Source organism: Pelodiscus sinensis, chromosome 6 (genome assembly GCF_049634645.1).
Source record: "Pelodiscus sinensis isolate JC-2024 chromosome 6, ASM4963464v1, whole genome shotgun sequence".
Taxonomy (NCBI): domain Eukaryota; kingdom Metazoa; phylum Chordata; order Testudines; family Trionychidae; genus Pelodiscus; species Pelodiscus sinensis.
Window position 1 is genome coordinate 3,894,420 of NC_134716.1, and position 20,833 is coordinate 3,915,252.

At 41.4% G+C, this 20,833-nt stretch overlaps 1 protein-coding gene and 1 long non-coding RNA gene across 4 annotated transcripts in view; both read left to right on the forward strand.

The window, feature by feature from the left end:
• HOOK3 (hook microtubule tethering protein 3) overlaps nucleotides 1-20,833 on the forward strand; it is a 94,140-nt gene that overhangs the window by 4,408 nt on the left and 68,899 nt on the right. For 2 of the 3 annotated variants that reach the window (XM_075931325.1, XM_075931327.1), the window contains exon 2: nucleotides 12,201-12,286. In XM_075931325.1, the coding sequence (XP_075787440.1) occupies nucleotides 12,201-12,286 (86 nt within the window). Of the gene's footprint in view, nucleotides 1-12,200; nucleotides 12,287-16,896; nucleotides 17,086-20,833 lie in introns of all 3 variants that reach the window. The other variant, XM_075931326.1, reaches the window with a different exon arrangement.
• Nucleotides 1,697-8,753, forward strand: LOC142829787 (uncharacterized). Its single transcript, XR_012904574.1, has 2 exons — nucleotides 1,697-6,936; nucleotides 8,170-8,753. It is a non-coding gene; the product is annotated as an uncharacterized LOC142829787 (long non-coding RNA).

Sequence of the window (20,833 nt, forward strand, 5' to 3'; positions counted from 1 at the left end):
TCAGTAAAACCTGCAAACCAAGTTCTTAAGCTGGACACAGCAGGTGCTCCATCTGTTACATATCCAACAGCTTTTTAAAATCTCCAAAACCTACAACAACTTTCTGAAGCACAACAAAAAATATCTGGACCCTTTGTTTTTCTGCACGTTGTGTGTTAAAATGACTGTCTGTTATATATACATATATCAGTAGCTGATTTACATTCAACACCGCTGTGAAGAAACAATCAGGCATGATTTTCTTTAACTTTCCTTCCACATGTTCATGGATATGTGAAACTTTCACAAAGCTATTTGTAGAGAAAGATGCTGTTGTGGTTTTTGTTGTTGTTGCCATTTTGTCATTACCAATGCCTTCACCATTTGCACTGCACAGTGTTTCACTCTTTCACTGTCACTCAGGCTACGTCTAGACCTATGGGTTTTTTCCAGGATTCCAGAGGTATCCTAGAAAAACTCTGTTGCATTCAGGGAACGCATTTGATCATGTGCGTGCGTGCGTGTGTGTGTGAGCGAGCGCAGATGTGCTCTTTCGGAAACCCTGGCTTCCTCCTTCCATGAAGAAGAAGGGCTCTTCTGAAAGAGGAGGTTTTTCCAAAATTTGGCCCAGTTTAGACGGCCCAAATTTCAGAAAAGCCTCTTCCGACAAAACTATCGGGAAAAGGTTCGCAAATTGTGGAGCGCAATTTACGTACCTTCTTTCCAATAAAACATTATAGTCTAGACATAGTCTCACTGGCTTTCTAGATCATGCCCGCTCAAGAGTGTCATGGTATGATGCAGTAAGACCCAAAAGATACCTTTTTGTCCCTCACTGCTTCTTTTACATGGTGGTTAAGCCACGGTGACACTCTTTTAGGTCTCTTGCTATGTTTTTTAATTTGGGGTATACATTTAAATTGGGTGTCTGTTATGGTGTCTTTAAAAAGTTTTCATGCAGCTTGCAGGAAGAACATATTTATCAGACACTTAGATTATCATGATTTATTAGGGAAGAATTAATGTGACTTTTATAAAGGGATATTATGCCCCTCTAATCTTAGAATTCTTTGAAAGGGTTAACAAACATGTGGACAAGGGTGATTCAGTGGATAAGGTATACAGTAAACTTCTGATAATCCGGCACCTTTAGGTCCCAAGGGGTGCCGGATTATCAGATATGCCGGACTATCAGAAGGGGGGGCCTATGAGGGGTCTGGGGTGGGGTGGGGGGATGCTACCCCAGACCCTCTCATAGTGCTCCCTTCTGATAGTCCGGCTCTGCCCCAGGAGTCCCCGATTCAGCCGCTGCTTGTCAGTTTCAGCAGTGGCTGAATCGGGGACGCCTGCAGCAGAGCAGCTGGAGTGCTGCCGGGTTGGTCCGGTAGCGCCGACCCTTGGCGCCGCGAGACCAACCCGTCAGCACCCCAGCTGCTCTTGGGGACGCCTGGGGCAGAGCAGCTGGGGTGCTGACGGGTTGGTCCCGCAGTGCCGCTCCTCGGCGCTACTGGACCAACCCAGCAGCACCCCAGCTGCTCTGCCCCAGGTGTCCCCAAGTCAGCCGCTGCAGAAACTGATCAGCGGCTGACTCCAGAAAGCCAGAGGCAGAGCTGCTCTGCCCCAGGCTTCCTGGAGTCAGCTGCTGGTCAATTTCAGCAGCGGCTGAATCCGGGACAGCTGGGGTGCTGCTAGGTTGGTCCCGCAGCCCCGAGGGGCAGCGCTACTGGACCTACCCGGCAGCACTCCAGCTGTTCTGCCCCCTGCTTCCCGGATTCAGCGCTGGTCAGTTTTAGCAGCGGCTGAATCGGGGAAGCTGGGGGCAGAGCAGCTCCAATGGTCCGGCTGCCCGGAGCACTTCCGGGTTCCTGATGGTGCCGGACCATCAGGAGTGCCGGACCGTCAGATGCCGGACCATCGGAGTTTTACTGTACTTAGACTTTCAGAGAGCCTTTGCCAAGGTTCCTCACCAAAGAGCCTTAAGCAAAGTAAGCTGTCATGGGATAAGACGGAAGTTACTGTTGTGTGTGAGTAACTGGTTAAAAGGCAGGAAATGAAGGGTAGGAACAAATAGTCAGTTTTCACAATGGGGAGATGTAAACAGCAGGGTCTCCTGGGACCTATAGTGAGACCAGTACTGTTCAACATATTCATAAACGAGCTGGAAAAAGAGGTGAATAGTAAGGATACAAAACTATTCAAGGTATTTAAGTCAAAAGCAGACTGCCAAGAGTTACAAAGGAATCTCACAAAACTGGTGATGGGGCAACAAAAGGACAGATGAAATTCACTGTTATTAATGCAAAGTAATGCACATTGGAAAATATAATTCCAGTTATACAGGCAAAATGATGGGATCTAAATTAGCAGTTATCACTCAAGAAAGAGTTCTTGTGGATAATTCTCTGAACTAACTGGCTCTAGAGATTTAAACAGGTAACAGGTAAACTTTATCTGTAACCAGTTAACTGTGCTGGGCCAGTTAACTATTTAAACATATAGTTTAACTGGTTAACTTTTTAAACTGGATTTTACATCCCTAATCTGCTCATTGTGCAGCAACGGTCAAAAAAGCCGACAATGTTAAGAACCATTAGGAAAGAGATAGATAGTAAAATAGTAAATGTTATAATGCCACTATATACAGCCATGGGACACTTACATCTTGAATATATGTGCATTTCTGGTCACTGCATCTCAAAAAATATATATATACAAATTGGAAAAGGTACAGACAAGGGCAATAAAAATGATTAGGGGTTTGGAACAGCTTCCTTCTGAGGAAAGATTAAAAAACTGGGACTGTTCATCTTGGAGAAGAGAGAAATAAGTGGGGATATGATGGAGTCTATAAAATCATGAATTTTGTGGAGAAATTGAGTAAACAAATGTTTATGCCTTCATGAACACAAAACCTAGGGGCACCCAATGAAATTAATAGGCAGCAGGTTTAAAATAAATAAAAGGAGATACGTCAAACAACGTACCGTTCATTTGTGGAACTTGTTGTTAGGGGATGTTGTAAAGTCCATAAGTATAACTTGGTTCAAAAATAATTAGATAATTTCATGGAGGATAAGTCCATCCATGGCTATTACCCAATCGTGGCTCATCTTGGCTATCTCTACCCTGTGACTGTCAAAAGCTGGTAGCTGACAATGGGGTGTGTGATGTAGTGGGGGTACTTGCTGGGCTGTGGTGACCCCTGCTGTCTGGAGCAAGACCCAGCAGGGAAAACCTCACTATGCAAAGGTAATGCCAAACTTGTTGAACCAGACACCCCCCATGGAGAGGAACAAAGGAAGGTGGATGCTGCCCTGGCTGCGGGGCAGGGCTGGAAGAGAGTTAGTGAGTTGTTGGCTGGAAGCATGGAGGAGACAGCCTAGGGAAAGGGACTGGAGTTTAGGGGCCCAGTCTCCCCCATCTCAAGGGGGCCTGAGGCATCCTAGCCCAGCTCTGTGGCCAGATTACATCTGTGCTGTGCTGTATCCTGGAGAGGCAATAAACAACCTCCATTACACCAGCTGGTGCAGTCTGTTTGTGCCATTTCGGGGTGCAGGAGACGGGGGACCCCCAACCCGCCGTCACAGGGTGGATCTCTTAATTCTTGATGTTTCTGTTCATTCTCTCTGAAGCATCTGGCACTGGCTACTGTTACAAGATGAACCTTTGGTCTGACCCTGTATAGCCATTCTTATGTTTGCATAAAAAATATAAAAAATTGCCTTCATTTCATCATGGAATTGAGAAGGTTAAATGATTATATTAGAAAGTTCATATTTTACATGCTGATTTTACCTATTATCTCTGTCTTTTTGTTGTTCTTACCTGTATCCCTGAGAGAGTGGTTTGGAACTCTCAACATAGAAAATATATATTTTCATGTAGCTTTTAGACTGGACTGAAAGTAATTTTGCTTTTGTATGGAAACAATCATGACCAATACAAAGTTCTTGGATCTGGCTTCTCTAGAGTGTTCATTAAATATCTGCTTAGATAATAGCATATTGTAGGCATCAGAGTGTATGTGTTTGTCTATACCAGGGAAATTGGCGTGACATTCACGGTCACTGGAACAGTCCATAGATATATATTACAGAGCTGGAAAGTATCTGATGGACTTTTCAGTCTTTTGTCTCTTTCACGGCTGCATGTTCAAGACAAGACTGCACATTTCTACTTTGACAAACAGGAAGGTGCTTGTATCAGTGAATAGTGTCTGGCTCATCACATTTACTTGGTGTACCTCCAGTTGGTTGGCAAAGAAAATGTGTTGGCAGATAAGAAAAATCATAGAAGCGAAGACCAGAGGAAATGGTTTCTTAAACAGTTGATAGTAGAATTGTTGTTCAGAAGGTGGAGTTATCCTTTCCTAGATCTTTGTGACAACTAGCAATAGAAACCATCAACATGTTTATTTCAGGACAGGAGTGGACAAACTCAATAGGAAGTGGTCCTGTTGGATTGGAACATAGACTGCTTTTCCACTAAATCCATTGCTTACTGATCAGGAAAATAGGGCAAGTCAGAGGTCATCCTGACCACTCCAGCTTGGGTCAAGCATTACTCTTGCATTGATATCCCAAGAATACCTTTCTTTCTGCATCCAAGCCCAGAGATACTTTACCTCATTGCTTGACTCATAGGACTTTGCTTCTGGCGATGTGTGAAGTAATATCTTGCGGCATTTCAAGAACCTGTTCACCTGGCAGTGAAATGGACAAAGTTTACAGTATGGGCATCAGATAACCCGTCCCCATACTTGCACCCATGTCATCAATTTTGGGCTGTTTATTGTAGTTGAAATTTCTCATCCTGACCTTGTCATTGATCAAAACATGTCTGCTATTTTTGATAACTTCTAGCTGAAACTAAAAAGTCCTCTTGCTGTCCTTGGGTTCTTTGAAGGATTGGTTGTCCTTACACTGGGCAGACAACTTCACTGATGTGATATCACAGCTTAGTGCTGACACATTCACCTTCTGAACCTTGAGAAGAATGCTCTTAATTCTACCTATCACTAAAAGTAGTATTTTCATTAGTTACATCTGCAAGAGAATGAGTGAGTTGTAGCCTTTAATTATTGATTTTCTTTAAAAATGTTTTGAGTTCTACCTGAACATAAGCATTAGTCTTTTAAGGTGCTTTTTAAACCAAACCCTAGCTTCTGTATCCTAGAAGTTAGGTGTTTCGAGTTTTGTCCTGTACTGAGAGGACAAAGGCATTTTGGAAATTGCCTAGATTTTTTTGTAATCTTAATAGATCAGGATTAGGGGAATGCTGAGTGACTGTCAAAATAGATTAGACTCTGCAGTGGTATGTGTGCTTTATCTACCATGTAAATACTTGAGATTTTGGGGAACATATTCCATAGTTATTCCTTTTTCCTGTGGGTTCTCTGCTGTGATAGAAACATTACAATCTTCAGGGCTGTGTAGCTGGTATTCTCTTTTAAGGTTTACTGAGCACTGCTCTCTTGGTTATCATCTAGATCTGATACTTGATTTGGAGAACTGTTCTGTAATCCTTTTTTAATTAGAATCTCATTTTACCTTTGTTGGGATTGTCCTATTAACTGGATTTCCATAATCGAGAGTATGCAGAGTCTGTTTTGTAGGAGAGAGATTACCTAGCAGTAATGGAGTTCTTCACAATGTTTCCTTCATATATTTGTGGCCTCATCATCTTCTTTTGTCCTGAGTTGTCATTTTTGGGAGCTTGAGGTTCACCAAAAACCTCTGTCCTAAACGTTTTGTGCCATGAGAAGGCACTTACGTGGTCCTAATAACCACTCCTTTTCTAGAAGGATCCTGAAGCTAACTGGCACTGGAGAAAGGGCTTGGGGAGCAACATTCCCTCTTAATTGTTACCATCCAGGTGTGGAATAAATTTGTGCACAGAGGCATGTACAGATGTGCACCACCAATAGAAACACATGCTGCAGCTCTGGGTGTTTTGCTGATGAGTTGGGTGGCACCTGAATTTCTCCTGGGTGGCCACCCAAAAGCACAGCTTTCAGGGAAGGGAAAGGGGTTGCATGTGAATGTGCACAGGCAACATTCCAGAAGAAATGGAAGTACATGAAATATATTAGAGAATGATCAAAAGACAAAAAGTAGTAGGCAAGGGTAAATAATATAATAAAATATAATTAAATAGGCAAAAGTTTAGATTTAGACTAGGCATTGGATGTTTATAAGATAATTATTAAAAACGAGAAAAGTTGAACCAATAAAATGCATGCCACTCAACACTGATCACTCTGCAAGCATGTTGTATCACTTTTCCTTAGCCTTTGGTTTACTGCCTCTTTTAGGGTCTTGTCTACACTGGAGACTCTTACTACCAATGATAACACCACACAAATCATAGAGCTTAGAGCAGAGAGCTTGCAATGCAAGCAACTTCTTGCACAACTTGCGGGCTTCTTTGATTGTGAATATTGCAAGCATTACTAGGATATCTTAAAGGAGAATCTTTACTGACGTGTGGCTGGCTGGCTCAGGTATTTGGGTCCAAATTGTGATGTGATTAAGAGAAAATCTAGAAGCAGCTGGCCAGTGATGTTAAATGCTGTTCTGTACTACCAGCCATCTGGATGCTCGGTATAACATAGGCTTGTACACAATGCTGGGATAAAATCAAAAGCCTAAGGTACAGTGTAAGATCAATGATGATACCAGAAAATTTAAGATCTGGTATAGAATTTTCCATTTCTGCAAGGGCCTGGCAAGGAGCCTGAAGACTTCTTCCTCTGCTCCACATGAGATGTTCAAAAACATCATGAAGTCATGTAGCATAATGGTTCAGAGGAGAAGAGCACACCACTGCCAGACAGGAAGCATGGCGCTCAGCCTGACCAGGAGTTGTTCAGATCACAAGATCCAGTTGTAGGATGGGAGCCCAGATCCTGGTTCAGCATGAGGAAGTGGAAGCTGGGGTTGAGCAAAGCGTCGTCAGGTATTCAGCTTCCTGTTGTGGAAAGTACCAATGGGGGTCGATTTTTAAATTTTTTTTTTTCAGATTTAGGGGCTCAGAATTTTTTCTGGGCTCTTTTGAATGCCCTCTTTTGTGAATGGGGAGGTATAGCCTTATGTGAATATTTGTGAATGGGGAGGTATAGCCTTATGTCTCGCCTCTCCTCCTGCTCTGCCAGTCCCCTCTCCCTCAAGCACCTTCCCCTTACTCTTCTCTTCCATAGCACAAGACATGCCACTCAAATCAATTATCCCCTCCACAGGGCATGCCACTCAGATCAATTATTCACCCATAACTGGTCTGCCTTGGACTCACCTTTTCATTCTGCTTACCTGTGGTACATTTTTCAGCTGCATGGGCTGCCAATTTTTGTAACCGAGGAAGCACATAATTTGGCATTTATGGCAGCCGGCTGTGCTATATAACGTAGCCACATCCAAAATGGCAGCACATCATGGGGATTTTAAAAAAAAGTTACATGAAACACCAATGGAAAAATAAAAACAGTACGTGCTATAACACTGTAATAAGTTAATTATTGGTTGTTTGCCAACACATTGACCTTACATTGTATTGGTTGGCCCATATGGCATCCATCCGTTTCCATACTGCATGCACAACTTGGATATCTGCAATCACATTGACGTTGTGTTCCTAATGAATGCATGAAAATGCCTGTTTGTTTAATGCCAGTAAAATAGTATAAAGCACAAGTTTGGAGTGTAATTATGTAAGTAAGAAGCGTGTTTTTTATGTTGTGAAGGGTGATCTAGTAGAGAAACTCATTAATTCTATCCCTTATTTTGTCCCAGTCTAGTTCCTGTATTGGAAAACTGCTTGGCAACTTCTCCAAAGTTAATACAAAAAAAATTTGTTTTTACATAAGACCTATCACCAAGGTAGTTCACCAAGACTTACCAATTACAGAGCTTCTTATTGGATATCATCTACAAAAAATAAAAACCTTATTTTAAAGCTCCTAATTGTTGTAATAAGTAAGTTTATTACACCATTTTAACATTGTGCATTACATATCTCCCTTCCCCTTTGAGAACTGGGAATGGATGTCGTAACATTCTGTGTCAAATGGACCTGCATTAGTTATTGGAATCTGAATGTGAAAAAGTTACCTTTGTCTCATTCATTAACATTTTGTGGGACGTGTAAGGGATTGTGGTAGGTGTTAATTCGATCGTATCTTGTTTTCGCTTTCAGGGCTTCCAGACTCCATGTTGGTAGTTGAAAAGTTGAAAGGACCAGTTCATCAAACCTCAAGGGAATGTGAACAGAAACTTAGAATGAATTAACCACTTTGAGGGATGAAAGATGAGGGCAGTCTTGAAAACACCATGAAGGCAGGAACAGCTCCAGCAGGAGGACAGAACTAATGCAAAAAAAATATATATAGCAGAAATGCACAGGGAGGCAGAGTTTCAGCAGCCATTATTTACTAACAATGTAAAAGCACAAAAGAACCTGGCTGCTGCTCTGTTCCCACAAATAGAGCCTGCTCCTGCACTGCTTTGTGCTGCCCACCAACATATCATCCCCAAAGCAGAGAATACAACTTTTTGGATTGGGACCGACCTCTTTGGCTCTTTCTCAGCTATTCTCCAGACATTCAGCTCTTATTTTTGACATAGGGAAAGGAGAATATTTCTGCAGCCGGACTCCTTTATTAAAATGGAGTTTGATTTTTAGAAAAAAGGCATTGTGTTTTTTTAATGTTGCTAATACTTGATATAATGTAATACACGGTCTCCATTATAACAAATCATTAAAAAAATACATAGCATAAATGTCCTATCTAGTCCTTCATTCCTTATTATACAAGAAAAGATATTTTCAAGGAATTACAAAAAGAAATAAAGCATCAGTCCTTGGTGCCCTCCATTTCAGATCTGTAGAGCATGCTCAACAGAAGTAAAGTTGTTCTGTTTTAGCTGCGTCCACATTATTGGCTGTGAAAAGGCCACTCTAGTCCTTACTGAGCCACTCTAGTCCTTACTGAGCTCTGCTTTTTTTCCCCACTTACATTATGTAAAATGCAGCAAGCAGCTCTGGCTATGGTAATATTAGTCATGGAACAGTTGTCAGACAATCTACATTTTGCTTTCGGTATCCCAGAAACACACTTCACCACCATTCTGTATTGGTTCAGTGTGTAGAAAAATCTACTGTTGTTGGTATAGTTGGGGAAGATTTAAGGAGCCAAGCTGCATGGGGCAGACAGGATCACTTGGGGTCGTAATGGGGATGGAAACACCCATAACCTCGATATTGTTCAGTGGGAATCTTTTCCCACTTTTCCTGTTGTTGAGAAATGTAGAGGTGTGTGTGGTGGTGGGGGGCGGATTTGTTTGTTTATTTTAAGTCCTGGCATCATGCACTTTTCCAGGCAATGGCTTCCCTTTGGAGATGCAGTTTGGATTACATCATCACGGAAACATTTTCCTTTCTGTTATGTATTTCTAGGCTTGTGTTCAGGCACAGAAGGCCATGTGGAATCCATTAATGGCCCTGTTACAGTTTGGGGAGCCCAGCCACTTAAATTATTTGATCTCTGGCTCGTTAGTAGTCTTGATCATGTGTCCCTGTAGCACGCAAGGTATTTATTACAATGGACTTCGCAACTAGGTTTCTATCTGGATAGTAGAAAACTAAGTTAGTCAACTTCTGCAGTGTTATGGCTGCTCACTTTTCCATAGTGAAGGAGATCTGTCATCCTAGTCATGTGATACTGCTGTATCAGGAGCAAGTTGAGTACAGATTTCTAGGGAAGTCTCCTTTGATCCTGAAGGTTCTGTAGGCACGGCTGGCTGTTTCTGGTTTTGAGAACCATTTTAGTCTGTCTGTCATCTGGACCCAAAAGCAACAGTTATGGAAGTGCATGGTCTTTGCCTGTTTGCTCACTTAGCTGTGATGAATACATTCTTTGTTGCCTGATGAGCTCTGAGAGATGCTCATCTTGGGTTCTTTGGCGGTACTGCCACACCTTTCCTTCAGACTCCTCCAGATGGCCTTTCCAAAAGGTATGCTAGAAACTTTTGTTGCTGAGCAGGAAATATCTGGTCAGAGTTTATCTTGGCCTGTTTTTTCCAAAAAGAGTTCATAAATGGTTGTCATTAGAGGACCTAGAGGCCTGTTCCAGGGGAATCAAAGCTTGACTCTTCTCCAAGGATTCCTGGTTATCCTGTGAGGGCTTGTAAAATTTCTCCCTGCTTCTAGGATTTGTGCCAAGAATTGCGGGATAGGTACCCAGAAGGTGATACAAGAGGGGATATAGGACAAGACTTCAGCAGCCTCCAATGAGAATCTGATACCGAACCAAAACATTTTGCTTAAACTTTTCCTGTGCAACCGGTTCTATTAGAATGGTTAATTTCTCTGAAGTAGATACGGCCTTAGGTTTTAAGTTCTTTTATCAGGGATTTTTCAGTATGTTTATGTACAGGGCCCAATGTAGTAGAGACTCCATTCTCATTGGGACCTCCAGGTGGTATAATAATAGTAGAAAGAGAATGGGACAAAGTGGGAGAAACTCTAGATGTTAAAACAAATAATAATGTTAAATAGCAGTCATAAATTAGTTTAAATTTATACCCAGAACTGTAACAAAATATGGTGGAAAACACATAAGGAAAATAGATATTAAAATTCCCTAAACACTCTTGCAATCCCTTACGCAAATACTTAAGTATATATTATTATATTGCTTATTCAAAAATGAAATCCTACCTTAGTATGTGCGTCATGACCAAAATGACTGTCATCCCTCCACCTTCCCTAAGCTATATTTCTGTTATGGGCTGCAGACCCCTACTCACCCCCCACATATGGCATTAAGGACTCAGCCACATCCCATCCTCCACTTCTTAATTAGATACCAGCACCTTTCATCTTAACCTCTATATTTATACCAGAGATTTTTTTCAGTCTAGATTGTTTTTTGCCACATTTATTGTAGTACAGTGAGCCCTCGCTACTTCGCGGTTCGACCATCGCGGATTCACGACTTCGCGGACTTTTTTCATTACTTGTCTCCGACCAGTAGCATCTTCTCGCGGCCACTTTGTTTGCCGCTCTCTCGCCGGGTAGATGCTGCTACGTTACTGTGTAACTTTAACCTGTGCTGTGCGTGACTGTTTGAAGTTGAACTTTTTGTTGAACTTTCTGTTTAACCCCTGCAATGGCTCCCAAGCGTAAAGGGAGGGTTTTAAAAGTCTGAATATGCATGTTAAATATGGTGTCCCTACTTCGCGGATTTTCAGCTATCGCGGTCGGGTTTGGAACCTATCTACCGCGATAAACGAGGGTTCACTGTAATTGAGTACCTTACAATTAATAGCAAACTAATACTGGCCAGGACAAACCTGCTTGTACTATCACAATCTCACTCTTGTGCTGCACTTCGGAGGAATTAATTTTTCAGAGTTCATGCATATGTGTGTATATATTATAGATCCATGGGAGACCAGTGGACTGTCTAGATCAGGGGTGAACAGTAAAAAAGTAGCGGCCTACCAGGATTAGTCCCGGGCGGGCTGCCACCACTATGCGTACCTGCCCCTCTGCAGGTATTGGGCCATCGCAGCTCTTTGTGGGTATGGATCACTGTTCACAGCCAATGGGAGTGATGGGGACTGGGACACTGCTTCCTGCCACTCCCTTTGTCCATGAATGGCAATCTGCATCCAATGAGAGCAGGCATCCTACTTGCAAAGGCGCAGGTAAACGTAGAGGTGGGAGCCTGCCAGGGATTAGATCCGCCCCACTGCCTGGTATTTGCTGATCCCTGTTCTAGATTATCATCATTTTTAAGAATCAGGTGTTTTATGTATTTGCCTAAATAGGGACTTTGGTTGGTGGTTAAACGTACAAGTTCCACAGATGTTCAGTGGAATTTGTTCCCAAGTTATTTACATGCTTTTGCAAATCTCCTTTAATAATGCAACTCCAGTTGCTCAAGATTTTAAAATTTTGGTCAGAGCTTGTAATAGAATGTTGGTTTCAACTGTACGTGTGCAGCTGTGTCCATGATTATGCAACAAGACGACAGCTCTCAGTATTGTGGTTCACTAAATAAAATCTAGCACTTGTATTTTTCCCCCCCTCACTGATACAATTAAACTGCCATTTGCTGTTGGTGACAGTGCTGTTGTGTTACTTTTGAAAACACTTTGGATGCATTAGTAAGAAATAGTTAAGACAGGCTAATAAGAGCATTTCATTTTTCCCCCGTTCAGATCCAGACATTTCATGTTGAAGCACCATGCCAGACTGTGGAAGATTTAACGAATGGGGTTGTGATGGCCCAGGTGCTTCAAAAAATGTAAGAACAAATTGTTTAATGGCTTGTGGGCTTTTTGCATGCAGAACTGATCCTTTGTAAATGTGCCCAGTTACCTAAATTTAGGTATGTTTTCTTATTCAAAATGGACCAGTATCAAGTAATGACTCAGCCTGCTAAACTTAGTTTGTTTTCACTCCAGTGTAACTAGCAGTTATTTGAAAATGGAGAAGAGTATCTGAAAAGTACAATTCGTTTAAGGCAAAAGAAGTAACTGGTTAAAGAGTTTGTATATAAAATTTCAACTTCATTGAGAAATAAAACTTAAGAACAGTACCTTTTGTATCCTTTACTAAAAGGTAGGGCTGTCACGCAATTAAAAAAATTAATCACACTGTTAATAGTTGCCATTTATTTAAATATTTTTGTTTTCTACATTTTCAAATATATTGATTTAAATTACAACACAGAACAATTGGTATTTATTATTTAGGTATTTGTGCTGTAAAAAAAGGTACTTTTCAATTCATTTAATTCAAATAGAATAGTGCAATTTCTTTATCATGAAAGTTGAACTTATAAATGTATGATTATGTACAAAAATTGCATTCCAAAATTTAAAAGTGCAAAACATTAGTGTCTACAAGTCCACTCAGTCCTACTTCTTGTTCAGCCAATCACTCAGCTAAACAAGTCGGGTTACATTTGCAGGAGATAATGCTGCCCTCTTCTTGTTACAATGTCACCTGAAAGTAAGAACAAGTGTTTGCATGGTACTGTTGTAGCCGGCATCACAAGATATTTATATGCCAGATATGCTAAAGATCCATATGTCCCTTCATGCTTCAACTACTATTACATGCTTATGAGGGGCTCTGTTCAGTAATGGTCCAAAGTACAGACAGGAGCATGTTCACTTTCATTTTCTGAGTCAGACACTACCAGCAGAAGGTTGATTTGTGATTCATGTTCTATAGTTTCCACATCAGAGTGTTGCTCATTTAAGATTTCTGAGAGCACGCTCCACATCTTGTCCCTCAGATTTAGAAAGACACTTCAGAGTCTCAAACCTTGGCTCAAGTGCTGTACCTACCTTTAGAAATCTCACTTTGGTAACTTCTTTGCGTTTTGTCTAATTGGCAGTGAAAGTGCTCTTGAAATGAATTATATGTGCTAGGTCATCATCCAAAACTGCTTTAACCTGAACTATATGGCAGAATGTGGGTAAAACAGAGTAGGAGACATACTATTTTTCCCCTAAGGAGTTCAGTCAAAAGCGTAATTAACACATACTTTTTTTAACAAGCATCATTAGTATGGAAGCATATCCTCCGGAGTGGTGGTTGAAACATGAATATTTAGCATACCTGGCATGTAAATACCTTGCAGTAACATCAACATAAGTGCCATATGAATACCTGTTCTCACTTTCAGTGGACACTGGAAACAAGAAGCCATCATCATCATCAGGGCTTGACAAGCGGCAGCGAGCCCAATCGCCAGCTATGCGGTTTGGCACGCTGCGCATGCGCTCATTGCGCTGCGGCACCATGCCAACTTAAAATCTACTCACCCCGGGCGAGTAGATTGATTATGGTTGCAGATGATGATGATCAGGGCTTGACAAATTAGTCAAACTATAGTGACTACTGCTATAGTGAACTAGGCCACACTCAACTGGCCAAATAACCATGTTGTTCAAGCTAACTAGCCACACTCAACCAGCTAAATAGTCACGTGGCTAGCATGTTGGACACCATGGCTCTACAGTTTTACACTTGTTTTATTTTTTAATGCAGTATTTTTGTACATCTACATTTGTGAGTTCGACTTTCATGCTAACGAGATTTCATTACAGTATTTGTATGAGGTGAATTGAAAAATACCATTGTTTATCATTTTTGAGATGCAAATAATCATGGTAATAATATAAAGTGAACACTGTATGCTTTATGTTCTGTGTTGTAACTGAAATATATTTGAAAATGTAGAAAAATATGCACAAATATTTAATAAATTTCAATTAGCATTCTTGTTTAACAGTTGATTAAAACAGACATTAATTGTAAATTTTTTGTTAATCATGTGATTTCATTGTGATTGACAGCCCTATTAAAAAGTTTGATTTCAATACAAAATAGCATGAACAATTAACGAAAATACTGTATACATCATAACTTACATATGTTGTGATAAGTCTTGAAGTTGCTGTAATTGTCAAAATTTTAATAACTCACCATGTTGCCATGCTTTTTAATAGTGTTAGTGGGGAGTTCAGATATCACACCAGCATAGGTAATTAGTATTTCATCTGCTGGAGTTAATCCCTTCAGGTCATGAGAGTTAAACTGGCAAAGCAGCGTAGGGAAACTTGATGCTTGTGTAATATAAGTTCTGCAATAAACAGAAAGCATCTGTTTCTAAGGCTGCCAATCTGACACCACTCAAAGATGTTCAATTCTTAAAAGGTTAAGTGAGGGGGAAAAACCTCTCTGTACTTTGGATTGTCATGAATGTTGGTAATAGACCTTTGATGGCATCAGCTATGGATCAAGACACTGTATACCCTAATTCAGAGTGCATCACTAGTTAGCTGGGAAAGTAGGTTTATTTTCAGTATTTATTTTCAAGTGTATCAATACTTACTTATCCTATACAGAGAATTTTCTATTTCTGTATTGAGACTAGGGGTAAGCATCTAATATGCAGTTAATTTGGAGCCGGAATTAAAGATATGGCAGGTGATTGTCCCCCCACTTTACGGTAGCCAAAGAGGGTTATCCTCTATGGCTTCTCTTGCCAGGGAGCATGATACTCCCTGGGCTACAATTTGGGGGGGAAATTTTGGCCCACAGATCAACTCGTGTCCAGTGGGGTGAACTAGTTGGTGGCCTGGCAACTTTTAAGAAGGCTCTGTGCCCGATAGTTTCATTCTGCTTTTGAGGAAATTGTATAATTTAGGAAACCCAAATAAGCCCAACAGACATGTAAACAGGTTGAGGCCCATCCTCCACAATGCTCACCTCCCACACTGAGCCCAGAGGAAAGGGGAGTGGGGGCTGCGGCCGCCGGTATTTATAGTTTGGGCGCCTCAACAGTACTTAAATTAAAAGATTTGATACATTACCTGTGTTCATTAAATCAAAACTATTTGTAATGTCGAACGGCTCTCGTGTGATTTTAAAAAAACTCTGATATTCAAATGTTGTTTAGAGGACATTCAAGAGGATACGAAAAAGAAAACAATGAAAATATTTATACTGAGCCCAGTTGTAAACTAGCACTGTCTTACTATTCTGTGTGTCATGAAAAATAAGTCAGTGTTTTAGGCCTTAGAAAAGAAGAAACCACAACATAAATCAGATGCTATAATAGCATAAATAAAGGGACTATTGCTATCTGAAGCAGAAGCCACCCTAGCAGAGTATGTTGAAGAAAGGCAATCGCTTGGGAATAAGAAATCTTGTTAGTAAACTCTGTAAGAAGTCAAGATTCTAGCTTAACTATTCTTTAATCTTGTTTTAGAACATTCATGAAAGCAAGACCATATTGTTACCTTATATAGTTTGGACATTCTTTTATCACAAAGTTATGCACATGAAAGAGAGGAGAGGGCTATACTGTATAATTTGAATAGTCATTTATCATGAATGATTTGCTTTATACTGTGTACTTCCCATACCGTCATCACTAATCAGTGGGCGATAGGATTTTTTTTCTGTCTCCACATGTTGGCCAATACATGAGGCTGAATGGTGTGCACAATTCAAAATAGGGGTCTTCAGAAATGTCTTGTATATAACAAAAAATACAATTATTGGGTGACATGGGGAGGGAAATCTCAGCAGATTTTTTAATCATATTTTTAACCTTTTCACTTCCAAGGGCAGTGTTCCCAGAAAATCCATCCTGACTTACTGTTTCCATGTACACCGGGGGTATTCATTTGCACAATGATAGTAGGTGAAATGTGTGCAACATAACATTTGCCTTTCTGTAACAGCATTTGAAATGGAAAGGTGCTTAGTGATCACTAGTGTTATCACTTTTTATTTTCCAGCTTCATTAAATGCTTGCTTTCACATCCCGTGGTTTGTAATAAAGACTAACTAAGCAATTTGTAAGGTCAGGTGATAAACCCCATATAATAATTTGGGCCCATCAAAATAGATTTTGTGGCTTTCTAAAGCCTTGTTAAGCGAATAACATTGTGGGCATGCTAGATGGAAATGTTGGAGCTACTGATATACTTAGAAATGTTTCCCAAAACTATGAGTGTCCTACTGTTGAAAAATGCTTTGGAGCAAAAGAATTGTAATGACAGCTGATTTTGAATTCTTTCAGAGAAGTCATCAGGCATTAAATCATTTAAAAAGAAAATTATAGTTGCTTCTTTTGGATTCTTTTAGATTCTCAGGTATCTGTGGCAGTAAACACAATAGCTAGTCAACACCTGTGTCTCAAAGCTTGCACATAAGTCTAGCACATTATGAGTACATCTAAGTACTCGGCAAGGTAATCAGAAAGCATTAGGCTAAACCATTTTAGAGACTATGGAGGAAAAACATTGGCTCATCAGCTATTTTAAAAATATCTATATACAATTTGAAATAGCCAGTAAAGTTTTCCTTTTGCTCCTTCAATTCAAACAGGTGCCACAGAAAGGACTCTTAGTCCAGAGGCAGGCGGGACTATGCAAGCAAAGGAGGGGGAGTCCAGGGCTGAATTCTCCAGTCCACCATTCCTCCTAGATCAGCAGCATGACTCCCACTCCTGTCCCAAGACAACCAACTAATTGAGGGAAAACTGTCGCAGGAGTAGAAATGCATGACAGGAGAAAGGTGGGTGCTAGAAGTTATTCAGAAGAGTTGTTGAGTAAAGTTAAACCAAAGATTTGAGCACTCCAGCAACATCCTTTAATTCAGTGAAGTGCAAATTGATGGTAGGAGCCAATAGATTACTTCCTGCAAATAGTTATTGTAGAGACAGTACCACAGACATGCTGTCTGGTGCTTACTCTAGTCATCTTCAGTAACACCCAAGAAAATTTGAAGGGTTCTGAGAGCTTGATCTGAAAATCTCTGAACAAGTGTACCTCATTAGAATGCAGAACTGCAGTGTATCAGGTCATAGATCAGGGGTGGCCAACCCATTAGAGACGAAGAGCCAAAATAGCAGCGGATAGTGAAAAGAGCCACATATTATCTATTTATTTTTATATATCTATAGATAGATAGATATACTACACAAAATGTAGTGATGAAAATAACATTACAGGCCATTTTGGACAAAGACGAATAAAAACGTTTAATTGCTTCAGCCTGGCAAACAATAGCTTTTGAATTTTCTTTAATGAAATACAGTGTAAACCAGGTTCATGCTGATTCTTTTTTTTGCACTGGAATTGAAATATGACATCTCTGTTGGTTGCCTTATTCTTCATCCATGAAGACTTTGAGTGTAAGGTGCTTCAGCCTTTACCCCCCACTCTAACCCAGTGGTCTCCAACCTTTTTACACCCAGGATCACTTTTTAAGTGTCAGGGCAAGCCAAGATCTACCCCTCCCCTTCCTTGAGGCCCCACCCTCTCTGCTCCCCTCCTCTTCAGCATTTGCTGTCCCCAGCCCTTACTCACTCTCACTGGGTTGATACAGGAGGTACAGGCTCTGGGATGGGAATGAGGGATTTGTGCGTGGGAAGGAGTGAGAGGTGCAAGCTCTGGGAGAGAATTTGGGTCCAGGAGGAAGTGGAGAAGGGTATACTGGCTCAGGAAGGAGGCTCCAGGCTGGAGAGTGTAGGGATTTGGGGAAGGTTGGGGTGCTGAGCAAGCCCCTAGTTTGTAGATGTGAGGGTGCAGGAGTTTGGGTTGGGGACATGAGAGGCTCAGGAAAGGGGGTTCCAGTGTATGATAAGCTCAGGATGGGATCTGGGTGTGCGTGTGCGCGCACATGAGTGTTATGATGCTGTGGCCAGATGAGGGCTTGTTGGCCAGGCTTCATTTTTAAATAAAACATTGTCAAACACAGAATGTTTCAGCATTGTCTTTATTTATGGGAGGGGGTGGGGGACCAGTTTTGATTCAGGGGTCACTGACCCACAGAAAAGTCAGTCGGGGCCACACAAGTGAGATGCAAAAAACCAACCTCTCCAAAACTCCCCAAGCCTCACTAATGTGGCCCCAACTGAGACACCTCACTCCCCTGGTTCCCCAGCCCCAGGCCAGATTAATTCTTCTGGGGTTTCACAGTTAGTGGAATTTTTGGACACCTCTACAACCTGAAGTGGGGCCAAAAATGAGGGATCCAGTGGGTGGGACAGAGCTGCCAGTGAGTGGGATAGGGATGGGGGTCCAGAATCTGGATGGGAAATAGGGTACAGGAGCAAACTGGGGATAGGTGTCTGGCCCTGGCCAGGAGGGAGGGGGCAGGAGTGGGGTGCTGGTGGGTGTCTGGCCAAAGGGTAGGAGCGGGGTGCTGGTGGATGTCTGGCTAGACTATTTCATCCCATCAGTCCCTTTGAGAAAGGTAAACTGTATTATCCCTGCCTGAATTTTTTTGAGGGTTGCTCTACCTCACTGCCTCCTGTATAAGGTCCTATATCTGAATGTGTCTTCTGCCCTTGTGGGTTCACTATGAAAAAGGAGGGAATTATTTATCACTCCATTTTGTAAAAGAGCATCAGGAAAGCGGACTGTCGCTGGAGAAAATTTCCACTTAGGGAGCTATTAGACTCCTCACCAGGTATTCAGTTTTCCATGAGTAACCAAAATACTTTCAGCAAGAACACAGCTAATTGGATCAGACAGAATATTGGCTAGAAATCTGACGATGCTGGACACTCTAGTTTCCTGCATCACTCTGTTTCCCCATCAGTTTATCAACCTCTTTGATGGAAGGTCCTCACCAGGCACTCAGGGCAGATTACAGTAGAACTAGAAAGGCAAAACCAAGTTTAATATTTTCCACCTTGGTTCAGTGCTAGCTATTCTCGCCACAGCAGCCTTCGCCTGGAGGTTGCTTTGGCCAAACTCCTGGTTAGCATTCCATGGTTAGAAGAGATTCTCGGGTACATTTTGAATACAGAGCTCGACACCCTCACTGGGAGGAGAGTGTCTCTCGTGGACATGTACAAATAGAAGCTATGGGAGAAGGCGATTTCCTCACTTATTTATTCTCCCCTGAAATGAAACCTGATACATGTAAGAGTGAAGTGCAGATGGAGAGAGGGGCAGGATGCCTTTGCCCCCTCCCAGGAATACCGTGAAGGAAGTTGTCTGTCCAGTACTCATGCCATATCGTTGCTTGGTGCCTGAGGAAGGCATAGATGATCACTCTTCTTGACTATCAGAAAATGGTCCTCCAGGCTGAGCAGAACTAAGACTGACATCCAGACGTTGCACCTTTTCACTGGTGGCTGGCATACTTGTTTAATAAACAACGAACAGCAAGCTTTTCCATTCTCTCCTGTGCATCAGCATTGCCTCATTCTTGTCCGGTGTAAGTTTCAAACTAGCGGTCACAAAGGAGAATGTGAAACTAGGTGTCAGCATAAGTATGGCTCTACTGCCTGAAATGCTGTTCATTAAATTACTGGGGTGAGAGGAGGAAAACCTTGTGGCAGAACATAGGAGAGTAATAACGTAGGGCTTTCTAAAAAACAAGGCCCAGATGATCCATCACAGCCACTCTTGATAAGTCATTCATATAAACTGATGCAATATGGTCAGTATGTCTGCTGAAAGAGATAACAAGATCAACTTGGACGGCTGACTTTTGTTCGTGGCCGAGGTCCGCCAAAGATACTAATGTAGTTTTTGCAGTTTATCCAGCCCTCCATCTCTGGAATGGGGAGATTTGGGACTGAATGGAAAACTAAGTAAAAGAAAGGATGGATTCTTGAGCAAGGTCTTCAACACTGCTATAAAAGAGATTGGCATAATGCTTGCATGTACTCATTGACAATTTTGTCAGTAATGAAAACAAACCTTCACTCCTGGATTTACCTGTTCGTGAAGAAAATGGGTTAATTTCACAGCTAATTGGACAAAGTCTATTTCATACACCTAGTGAGCTTCATCAGCAACACAAGATGAAATTCTACCAAATACGTTGCATTTGCTGTTTTGTAATTTTGTATTTTTGTGCCTGTAGACATGGATTTAATCTGTCTCGCTGAATACAAGCAATTTGGAGTCTTATTGCCTACTATTTCAAACATGTAACTGGGAAGAAAGATTTGTAGATGCTGTGTCAGAGAAAAAAGAAATATTCCTCAGCCTTCATCATAGTGTCTGTAGAGGAATGTATAAAATAGCACCTGGCATCTGTCAAGTTGAGATACTTTCACCACTGTGATCTTTTTCTTTTGCCATATACTGTATCACAGACCATTTATAAACTCTGATAACCACTGAGGAACATTATAGAGAAGGGATAACTTGAAGTTCAGGACAAGAAAAAGCACTAATCCAATGGTTGGCCCGTAGTATCTGAGTTTCACAAGGCACGTTAGAGCATTTGGTAGGTTCTAAATAAACGATCATCCCAAAAGCTGTCGAAGTGTCTTTAACTTAATAACATGGGCTATGTC